This window comes from Nothoprocta perdicaria, unplaced genomic scaffold, assembly GCF_003342845.1.
Source record: "Nothoprocta perdicaria isolate Ctin4 unplaced genomic scaffold, notPer1 scaffold_47, whole genome shotgun sequence".
Classification (NCBI taxonomy): domain Eukaryota; kingdom Metazoa; phylum Chordata; class Aves; order Tinamiformes; family Tinamidae; genus Nothoprocta; species Nothoprocta perdicaria.
The window spans coordinates 2,638,559-2,649,798 of NW_020455721.1; the positions used below are offsets into that span (position 1 = coordinate 2,638,559).

Genomic DNA, 11,240 nt, shown 5'->3' on the forward strand with positions numbered 1-11,240 from the left:
GGAGGGGGGAAAGGGGCGGGGAAATGGCGGCCGTGGCGGGGCGAAGAGGAAGGGGCGGAACGAGGAGGACGGGGCGGGAAAATGGCGGCGGCGGCGGGGCGAAGAGGATGAGGAGGAGCGAGGAGGAGGACGGGGCGGGGAAATGGCGGATGCGGCGCGAAGGGACGGGGCAGAGCGGAGCAAGGAGGACGACGGCGGGATGAGAGGAGGGAGGCGGAGCGAAGGCGACGGGGCGGGGAAATGGCCGCCGTGGGGATGGCGGCAGCTGCCCCCTGCGGGCGGCGGTGTCGCGGCCGCGCAGCAGCTCCCTCGGCTCGGTAACGGCGCTGGCGGCCTCTCCACCCGCCGCTCCTGTGCGGAGAAACGGGGAAAATGGATTGGGATGCGAGGGCATCGCTTGGTGAAACGAGGTTCCTGTTTAAATTGTACCACTGAAGAGAAAAATATTAAGAATTGGCCACCTAAAATACGAGCTGCATTCTTATATGCACAGCCAGCTTCTGGGTTATCACAGTGCTCACTGTGTAGCTGTAAAGGGGTGGTCTCACTTACATACAGTCTCTCCTTCGGGGGAGCCTTGGGGAAAATGCACTGCAAATATTTACACAAATTGCCGGGAGCTGCTTTTCCAAACAGCGGAATATGCGTGCGTTGTGCGGGGCACGGACAACGAGCCCGCGCTTCCTGCAAGGCGGCGCCTTTCCACTGCGCTCTCCGGAAAAACATGGAGCACGCACACGGTGGTGGATCCCCCCCGAAACATCCCGGATAAACATGGAGCACGCACACGGTGGTGGATCCCCCTGGAATATCCCGGCACTGCCCATCTGATGCAGCTCCCACCAGGCTCTCAGACATCCAGAAATCCTGCGCGGTTTCCCCGTTCCGCCGCTCCGTTCCACATTCCCAGGCACGCAGCAGCCTTGTGCTGAGCAGCTGGCCCTTTCACATTCACAGTTACCTGACAGTCCAAGATAAATTTCAACAGTTCAACCGCTCTCAGAATGTACCTAAGGAAAAGAAAAATCTGGATAGAGAAAAAAAAGGAGTGTTTTTATTTCCCTCTCTCTCAACCTGGTCTGAAGTGGCAGCAATAGCCAGGGCCTACGAGCAATATTGAGAGCTGCAATGATATTCCCTTGTGCTAGGGTGCCTGGTGTGCCAAGTCCACTGAGTTGGAGGCCACACGAAGGTCTTTATTTAATTCTGCATCAAATGAGTGCTCGGTGATCCTTTGCAAGCACCTCCACAGCAGTTGGCTGGTCCTATTTAGCTGGAGGTGATTATGGAAATTTCTACTTGTTAGTGTATGACTGGTTAGTTGGCTTATGTATTTTCTTATCTACACGAGCATGTGTGTTATGTAGGTTTTCTCTGTTTCAGACACTGGGGGGCAGTCATTATTATCATATTAATGGCTAATAATAATTAACATACTAATTTTTAGTATGTTAAGCTTAAACAGGCTTAGGTTACCTCACCTCTATAGCTGATCCATTCTGCTTTGTCTCTGCATATGGGCAGGCCTTGCCCTCTCGTGCTGTTACGAGGTTGAATGTTTCATTTTTTTTTTTTTTATCTCAAGGGCTACAGCAATGGGCCACAAGTTGGGGACTACTGTTCTAAAAGCATCAGGCCTATCTGCAGATGTAAGACTGCAGCACCTGTAACGAACAGCAATGGCTGGTCAAAAGGACAATCAGATAAAGCTGGATATTTTTGGAGCTCGTAAGTGATATTCACTTTATAGAAAGTCACACAGCTTTTATTTTCATTCTAGCCTTAGTAAATGACAGCATACTACCTTGCAATCATCCCTTTCATCTGTTCTGAAATGAACTGCCAAGAGGAGAAGGCATGCACAAGAAAGTTTTGAGTTTTATGAGAAACACTCAAAAGGAGTGTTCCTGTATCATGGTAAATAAATGACCTGAAGCTCAAAGGGAACCCTCCAAATTCGGCAATTTTCAAAATTGCAGAAGTGTCTATAAGACAGCAACTAAAGACCTTCAATAAAGAGTTGTGTGCAGGCAAACGTGCAGAAGCTCCGCGGGCTTTCCTTGACTCGTTCCTGCCACGAACACCCTCTGTGCCAGCTGCCCGCTTGCGCCTGCACCTCGCAGAAGGCAGCAGCCTATCTACAAGCTACTGCAGGCCCATTTTCTCCCCACGCCCTCTGCTTCACTTCTCTCACCTATTTCCCGCTGCATTCTAGTTCCCCCTCGGCAGCTGCTGCCCGCCCTGCTTGCCTGCTCACTCCAGGTTGGCCTCTTGGCCTGGAATAGTGACTAATGGGAACGGGGAGACGCGGCTTGTGCCAGCTTCCCGCCGCTCCCGCCCGGCTGCCGTCCCTGGCGCGAGGCCGGCGCTGCAGGAAACGCTCTTTGAGGAGCCGCTGCCGCTATTCCCAGGTCCGAGGGTTGAACTCATGGCTCCAGAGAGACGGCTTCTGCCCACAACCGCAGAAAACGGTCATTTGCTTTAGTTCAGATGACTTGAATGAACACGGAAGAAAAAGATCCACTTTTAAAGTGTTTATGCATGGAGATTACAAAAAGCAAAACAGTCGAGGCGGTTACATAAGAGACATTAATTTTGAAAGCAAAATCACCAGAAGATCAGTGCTGCATGGACATTTTTCCATATGCCCAAGCCTGCTTTAAGAGTGCTCTGAAATGTGTCCAGTTTTAAAGATTAAAAAAGGGTGGAAATTATTTTAATTAATTTTATCTTTTTTTTTTAATTAAACTTTAGTATATACAGCACCTCCAGAAAATAATCTAGTCCCCAGTCCCTGTGTCTGTCTGAAAAGTCATCGACTGTTTGAAGACACTTAATTTCACACTGGTTTCCTGAAAAGGAAGAAAGAATAGTGTATTATTGTACCATCAGTCATGGGAAAAAAAAAAAGCAAACTATCAGGAAAAACATATGTTTTGATAGTGCCTAACACAAATGGGCTGAGCAGAGCTTGGTAGTTTCTCTTGCAGTAGCATAGCACGGTCAGTGCCAACAACAAACTGCATGGGTACTGTGGCGGTCTCAGCAAGGCATAAACTTAAAAGAACTGAGTGCAATATCAAGGCATGCTGTGAAGTATGTTTAAAATTAAATTCCGGCAGTTATTCTGACTTTCCTTATTTTGGTGGATTTAAGTTATATACATTTAATGTTTCCTTTAGGAGAGGATTTTATTTTTCCTCTTCAGGTCTAAAAGCACAGCAGAAACTGCAGAACTAATATGCAAAGGTACTAACACTGGGGATGCTTGTGATGAGGAGCAGAGAAAGCTGAGGTTGGTTGTTAAATAGGCCTAAGGCTTCCATGCCTCATACCTCGTACCTTCTGAAAGTCTCTCTGAGCCGAGACTTTTCCTTAACCACAGAATCCTTCTGGAAAAATTAGACTTATTTCCCCCCTGTTATTTTTTCCATTACTCCACCTCTTATGTAAGAGGTGAATAAATGAGTCAGGATCACTCGCTGCTGGGTGAGACAGACGCGCACTGGCGTATTTGCGAGCTCTGGAAAAATCCGCAGCGCCAGCCAAAAGATAACAACTCACCAAACAGGCTTCTCATCTCGCCCTCGGGAACGTAGAACGGTGGGCCTGGAAAGCGAACGGGAGAGCGGGTCAGAGAGAAGGGCAAGGGAGGCGGCGACCACCCTCCGCAGCAGCCGCAGGCAGGGTCTACAGCGAGGCCCAGGGTGGCATCGCCAGGTTGTTCCCGGGAGCATCGCCCGGCAGCTCCTGGGAACATCATCCAGCGGCTCCCGGGAGCATCGCCCGGTGGCTCCAGGAGCCCGGGCCAGGCTACTTGCACTGGAGCCGTGCTGTTGGAAGAGGACATTCAAGGCTATGCCAAGGACACGAGCGCTCGCTGCGCTGTGTGAGCATCGAGCCAACAATCCCGTTACACTGAATGTCGTAATTAAAGCGGAATGGGAAGGAGAGCATTGGGTTAAACTTCTGTGGCAGAAGTTTATGGCTTTCTTAAGAAGAAGTTCTTAACGGCAGCAAGACCTGTGCTTTGAAGGGTAATTGAGAAATCCAGAATTGACGAGAAACTGGTTTGAGAGCTAAGCAAAAAGACTTGACTCCTCCTCCAAGCTTTGGTATATAATAAAAGTTATGCAATGCTCAAGTACTTTATGGCTTTACAGAATTTCACCTTTTGCAGGCATATTCAGACCTGGCCATGACTGGGGTTGGAAGCGAGACATGAGATGAGCAACACATTTGGTTGCGAGTATTGAGCAATGACCCATCATAGTTAGATGGTGTTGGGAATGCCTCCCAAGGAGGGTGCCAAGGAGGGATAGGACATTCAGTGTGTTAATGCACCATGTCTGTCCTCCACTTGCTCTTAGCACACCTGGACACCACAGAAAAAGCTAATTTAGTCTCAAGTTTGGTCGACAGCTTTTTTTTTTTTTTTTTTCCCACAACTGTATTGGTGTGATTTGCTAACATAGCCACATTGATAAAAGCACTGGGGAAGATACTAATGTATCAGTCATATCTATATACAATTTATACTAAGGCATGCAAAATCAAAACACGAACAGCACGAAGTTATTACCTTTGTGTTTGTTTGGATCATACAGAACGGTAACGAGGAGGTAAGAAGAATTTTTCTCCATTAGGGAGATCATCAAACTGGCGTAGCTGAAAGGAGATAGTTACATTCTGCTATTTTGGAACTGTATGAACATTTAAGCATAGCATTCAAAATACTCAAAAAGCACAAAAGGCAGCATGATGCATTCCTATGCAGAGACAAGTTCAACTGAAATGCACAGAAAATAAGCAGATATAGATAAGCATGAAACTCACACAATACATCTTGAGTGTTACTGTATACTTCAAATAAACAAGCATTTTTCTCAGCTAACAAACAGATAAAATAGAATTTCTGTCGCAAGCTATAACTACTACACAACAAAGTACAGAGCTTTTAAAATTATTGTGAAATCAAGACCCTATATCTACTTAAAAAGCCCTGCTCGTAGGACCAAACCAAATTTGGGTGGGCTACAGGCAAGGAGGAAGAACTGAAATAAAGGGAAGTGCGGCTAAGAAGAACAAAGGCAGGGAGGAGAAGCAGAGGGAGTGAAAAGGAAATAATACAATTCAGATGAGACTTGCAGCCCTGCTTCTGCTGGGTTGGAAGAAACCACATATTTCCCCACCAAGAGGCAGGAGAGCTTCCTGAAGGAAGCTCGGAAGCGAGAGGGCTCTGCCACGGCAGCTGAGGCCTGCGGTGGGGAAGAGCCCGTAGGTTACGTGGAGAAATGAGGCAGGGCTCATCCGCATGAAGCAGGGGGAGAAAACCCCTCCGCACCAGGTATGTCACGGGAGTATCAACAGAGCAAGATTACTGACCGCTGTCTGTCGCATGGATTGACAGCCACGAGAGCTCCTCTGTCCCAGACCCCATCAAACTTGCCAATAATTGCACTGCAGGAAGAGGAGAGAAAGATTTAAAAATACTGCAGAAGCGCGTTTGTTTGTATGCAGATACTTCTGTGCAATCCCAAGGAACCTCTAGCCAGCTGTGCAGGTACCCCCGTAGCTGGTTTCTTGTTTGGGTTCGGCATCCTTTCAACCCAAAGCCTCGGGCAACCCGCCTGCCAGGAGGACATGGAGATGCTCAGCATTTCCCCACCACTTCATGGTGCCGAGACAAGGCCGCAAGGAAGAAATCCAGGCCAACATTCCTCTTCTGGGCCGCAAGCTCAGGGTTTTGGCAGTCGGGCCCTGCCGTGAGCCTTGCAGACAGCACCAACACACACGAGGATGTCCCCAGGTCTCAGCCACCTTCTTCAGTCTGCTCCAAGGCAGAGTAGGGAGGGCACCTTGTGGCACCGCTATCGCCGCACCCAGAGGTGCAGGACCCATCTGTTTCCAGCTGCATGCTCGGGACACGTAGCTTCAGGCTGAAATTTGTTTAATGTGAGAGCAGCTAAGTTACATTGCTGCTTGCCTTGGCCTAACCTATTCATAAATACTGTTATTTGCTTCTGGATGCACTAGCAAAGGGCCAAGGCTGTGGGGAGCTGCCTGTGCTAACGGCTGGCAAGAGCAGCCAAGGTGACACCAGAGATGAGGACGTCACAGCGGGGGAAGGATGAGTTTCACTGCTGGTAATCATTAAAACAGGAGTTTAGAGACTAGTGTAGAAATAAATTGCAAAATTTTAAAGCAAGTTAGAGAGAGGAAGTTTCCTTAAGAGGAAAACAGGGGATGGGATTGCACAAAACCTTCTTTTCCTAATGGGAGAGTCTATGAGCGTCTGGTTGCATCAGCTCCTGCATTGCGACAGCATCGCTGCGCGTTGGCACCTAACCTCGTGCTGATCCCGGACGTCCCACTAATGCGATGAGACACGATAAGGCTCTAAAGTCCTGACTTCTTTTAAAGCCTGCCAAGACGAAGGATCTAATTTAGATACCCAGTCTTAACTGAAAGGCGGTCTCTTTTAAAGAGACATAGAATTATGCAGTGAGGGCGAAGGGAGAGCGGCCAGCTCTGGCAGGGCACGTGCGGGACGTCTGGTTTGGACGCTGTTCTCCTCTCTGCACGGAGAAGCCCCTGCTGTTTTCTGCACCTAGTTTTTCTCCTCGGCCTTAATCTGGTCTAATCATAAAGACGGTGCTACAAGTATTAGTAAAAATTTACATGTCAAGTAAAAATGCACATATTAGCAATTAACAGCTTTACCGTCCAAATCCAGTGGGGTACTGTTAAAATCAGTGGGGCTGTCTCTACACATATTTAGGAGTTTTAGTTAATATTTAAAAAAAAATATAAAAAAAGACTGACAACCATAATTGTATTAGGACCCACAGTGGTTGTGTAATATAACTGTTTTACATACTTCCCAGGGTTCCCACGAAGAGCAGTAATTCCTGTTATTCATTAGCCACCGAAAGAGTCTTTGAAATGTCTCACTCTGACAAAGGTCATGAGCACATCCGAGCTCTCCTGCCTAATGAACGCTCGGCATCGAGATCAAAAGCACTTGCTTGCAGACCGGCCCCAGCAAGAGCAAAATAAGTTTAATTTCCGTAATTACTAGGGAATTAATCAAATTGTCTGTACATAGAAACTAGAACAGTGTGTGCATTTTTCTAGTCACAGGTATCTGCTGACTGTGCAGTGAGACTTGTATTTTCACCTTCAAATTCTTTGTAAGAACCATGCACCAGAACTTGCATCTGCCAATTTATTTTGTGGGTGACAAACTGCACTGGATCTGGAGATACACACTGACACATTGACTTTTTTTTTTTTTTTAATTACATATTTTCGGTTTATTTTATAATGTCACTCCAGTGTGCTATGATGGAAGTCATGAATTTTACTACGCGACTTGCTACTAAATTTAGAACTGAATTTTTCAAAAGCCGCTGACAAGAAGCTCGAGCATTTCCTGGGCAACCTGTCAACTTGCAGCAAGGAGGATTTAAAGGAATCTGCACAGCAAGGGCAAGGAGGAAACCACGCAGTGCCTACCAAGGCACTTCCACATTCCTGCCCATCTGTTCCAAGGCATCCATTTTTTGCAGGACTAGTCACATACACCCTGTTTAAGCCAAATGGAGTTGGCTACACTAGGAGGAATTTTAGCAATAAGTCCACTGTCTAAAAGACTCTGCTCTCTAGTAGTAAATATATATGTATTTTCTTTCTGCCTAAATTATGCAGTTTAAAAATGAGTATCATGAATGGGGAATGGCAGGGCAGGAGTCGCGGCACCTTCGGCTCCCTGCGAGACGCGGTGCCTCCGTGCAGCTCCGGGCACAAGCTGCCCTCTTGCACGGCCCCAGCTGGCCCCGCGCTGACCGTCTTTCAGCCTCAGCATCCTTTAAATGTTCCCATTGCCACCACCCCCAGAAACCTCCTGGGAAAGAGGAAACCAGCCAAATGCATTAATGTCTATGGCACAGGCCCCTGTGCCCGAGGCTGGACACAGTCCTGAGTCCTGCTGTGCTCTCCGTACAGCCCTGTGATTTTCAAGATTCCTCAGCAAGTAAAACGAGCAGAAAATTAGGTGCAAAGCCACCAGAAAACGCTGGGGCCAAAACTACACATTGAAACATGTCAGGACTTTATAGTGCTGACGGTTCTAAAGTTTTGGCATTTTCCATTGTGCTTTTTGACTGTGAAATAAGGGCCTTTGAGCACCAAGGAGCCCTTAGAAGACACCAGGAGGTCAGGCCACGTTTGCCACAATACTTGTGAAATCCATGTTTGACAACACAGGGTGTAGAGTGTCCTAACGCTGCAGGGATGCAACCTGCTTCTGGCCACTTGAGAAAGGCATGTTGAGTAAAGCAGGAGGTACTTAACTGAGGGACACAGCATGGATACTATGCATACATTAAAGAGACAGTCAAAGCAGAAGCTTCCCAAGAAGACACCTCCGGTTCCTCCTCGTTGCTTTTACTGAGCTACTCTGAATAAAGGGCTGTGTTTGAATTTTGCTTGTTAGAATCCATCAACAACATTAGATGTAATTGAGTTTTACTGTAAAAGCAGACGTGTTTTCCTATAATCTTAATGTGGCACCTTAGAACAAGCCCTTTTAAGATCTGTAGTTGATATCTTTATCTAACGGACAACAACACAGTTAAATTTTGAGGAATGCTGGCTATTCACATTTACCATAGAAGTCAATAGGAGTTTTCTTGAGAGGGCTTGTTCCAAACCACCACGTCTAGTTCATATAAAATCATTTAGCAGCGTTAATACACGTTTGACTATAGAGAACTGTAGAACACAATGCGCATTCCTACCTGGACAAGTCATAAATACTGCAGCAGTACAGAGAAATGTTCCCACACGTGCTCTACAACAAAAGCAAGGGAAACGGTGTTTAGCGAATTGTGTGTTTAAATATGCACTTAGGTTAATGGGGAGAAACCGCGGGGTGCAACATTCTCCCCCGTGCTTTCCCGAGCCCCCTCTCCCGCGCGCCGCCCTGGAGCTCCCAGTGTGCGGAGGCTGCAGGACGGAGCCGGGGCCGCGTGCGTACGGACAGGATGGAGCCGGGGCCGCGGGACGTACCTGCAGCAGCCGGGCGCCCGGGACCCCCGGCACGGCCTCCTCGCGGTAGGGCAGCCCCTGCTTGCTGAAGAACTCCCGCAGCGCCCGCTCGCTGATCTCCGCACCGACCACGCGGTGCCCCAGGTCCGCCAGCCTGCGGCCGCCACCGGGAGCACCCGGTCAGCACAAAACACCCTCCCAACGGCACGCGCTCCTAGAGAAACGCTCCCGCCTCCCCGCTTTGGGGGGTACCGCTGTGCCCGACTTACTGGAGTTGTCACGTTTTATTGACAACTTGCCTCGTGGGAGCCAGGTTTAAATTAGCACCACTCGGATTGGGGTGTTTTTATTAAATTTGGGTCACTTTCCCAGCACGATGTGGCAGCTGCCTCCACAAACAGGCACTCTGGCACAACTGGTCTCGCCACGAGCAACTTAGGCCACCAAAGGAAGCACCAGGGCCTTCAGCAGCAAAGCAGCGGGCAGACCTGGGACAAGGAGCAGGGCTTCCAGGTTATTCCTTAACCATCCCACCCACGCGACTATGCAAAAAGTCAGTAAACGTGTGAGTAAATTTCCTGCTCCCATTGCTGCTCCACAAGGCTGCAGTGCTGCCAGCTGAGCCCGCTCCACAGGCCAGGCCTGGGATTTCCCCTTCTCCCTTCCTCCCTTCCCCCAACAACTTGTTTCCTTTTTTTTTTCCCTCTGTGTTTTACCATTTCATTTCTACTGCTTTACCACAAAGTGGGAAAAATATCCTGAGTCCGCTGCGGCCGTTCACGAGGACATCCAGATACTTCTGTAGGAGCCTGCAGAAGAGAGGGCGCCTGTCGGTGAGCGCCGGGGCCGCGCGCTCGGAGCCGGGGCCACGGGCCATGCCAGGCGGCACACACGCTCCGTGAAAGGCTGCATCCCTCATTTCTGGCTGCTCAATACAATTAGGAGTAAAAGCAGCACAGGAAACCCTTCACCTTGCATTTGCTCCGAAACAAAACGGATTGTATTTCTGTTAGGAAGGAGCGCACCTGACTCTTAAGGTAAGCAGCCAAATGAGACCATCTCTAGGAGGGCCATGCCAGGTTACTTTTATGGAATCATAATTAAACCTCCGTATCAATCAAAGCACCCGCATATGTCTGAAACATGATTTTCCTTGACAGCAAAAGCGTGGAATGGCTTTTGCCCTGTCCTTATGGTGCCCCATGCCCTCTGCACACTTTAGGCCCTGAGTTCACAACTCTTAGACAGAAACACAGAGCTTTGTGGTTTAAAACCCACTGAAAGGAGTAAAAGCTGTAAGAGCAACACAACCCTTTTTTTTGTTTCCCCTCTGCTTTATGACAAATGTGGGTCACAAAATGATCTGTACTTAATCCAGCTTCAAGCTGCGCCCACGTAAAGGATTTTCCCTTCCCATGCGCTGCGTTTTCACCCTGGGCTTCACAAACAGGGCCGAGCCACTCGCCCCATCCCAGGCTCCGGCAGCGCGGGGCTTACGTACGGGTGCCCTCGCTCCTTATGGAATCCCGTTTTTCCCGCTGCCCATTTCTGCAGCCACTCCTCAGCGGGCACCACTCTGTCCTGCTGCACTCCGGCCTCCTCCGCGCTCCCCGGTGCCGCCATGGTCCCGTCCAGTGATCCGTGGCACCTGCGCAAAAAGTACAATACAATAAGATAAAATAAGATAAGATAAGATAAAATAAAATAAAATAAAATAAAATAAAATAAAATAAAATAAGATAAAATAAAATAAAATAAAATAAAATAAAATAAAATAAAATAACAGTGACACAGGGTAAAATAAGAGAAAATAGGATAGAGTAAAATAAAATATGAGAAAATAAGATAGAGTAGAATAGGAGAAAACGGAGCAAAATGAAAGGAATAACCCGGAACCGGAGCGGCCGCTCGGCGGGGCTGCCGAGCCGCGCAGGGACGACGCTGGAGCGGCGGCTGCGCCGAGGCCCCGCTCGCCCGGCGTTGGGGGGGATAAAAGCATGAAACACTATAACTACATAATAATCTATATGTATGTATGTGTGTGTGTGTTGCCTACGCAGGGGTGCGCGCGGCCGCGCGCGTGTCCGTGTCCGTGTCCGTGTCCGCGCCGGGCGCCGCCCCGCGCTCCCGCCCCTCGCGACGCGGCGCCCGGAGCGGAAGCGGCCGCGGGAGGGGGCGGGCGGAGGGCG

At 48.8% G+C, this 11,240-nt stretch overlaps 1 protein-coding gene across 1 annotated transcript; it reads right to left on the minus strand.

The window, feature by feature from the left end:
* Positions 1–2,532: 2,532 nt before the first annotated feature.
* On the minus strand, positions 2,533–11,152 carry TPMT (thiopurine S-methyltransferase). Its single transcript, XM_026047009.1, has 9 exons — positions 11,108–11,152; positions 10,553–10,699; positions 9,768–9,860; positions 9,073–9,205; positions 8,802–8,854; positions 5,386–5,460; positions 4,583–4,668; positions 3,565–3,609; positions 2,533–2,852 (listed from the first exon to the last, which is right to left on the minus strand). The coding sequence occupies exons 2-9, from the start codon at positions 10,672–10,674 to the stop codon at positions 2,740–2,742; spliced, it is 720 nt and encodes a 239-aa protein (XP_025902794.1). The 5' UTR covers positions 10,675–10,699; positions 11,108–11,152; the 3' UTR covers positions 2,533–2,739.
* Positions 11,153–11,240: the final 88 nt, after the last annotated feature.

Bases quoted from the DNA above. Each gene is read 5' to 3' on its own strand.
- TPMT (XM_026047009.1), bottom strand. From the start codon at position 10,674: ATGGCGGCACCGGGGAGCGCGGAGGAGGCCGGAGTGCAGCAGGACAGA. The intron at 9,861-10,552 runs GTACGTAAGCCC...TCTCTTCTGCAG, and splicing joins CATAAGGAGCGAGGGCACCC to GCTCCTACAGAAGTATCTGG. The intron at 9,206-9,767 runs GTAAAACACAGA...TGGCGGCCGCAG, and splicing joins AAAGCAGTAGAAATGAAATG to GCTGGCGGACCTGGGGCACC.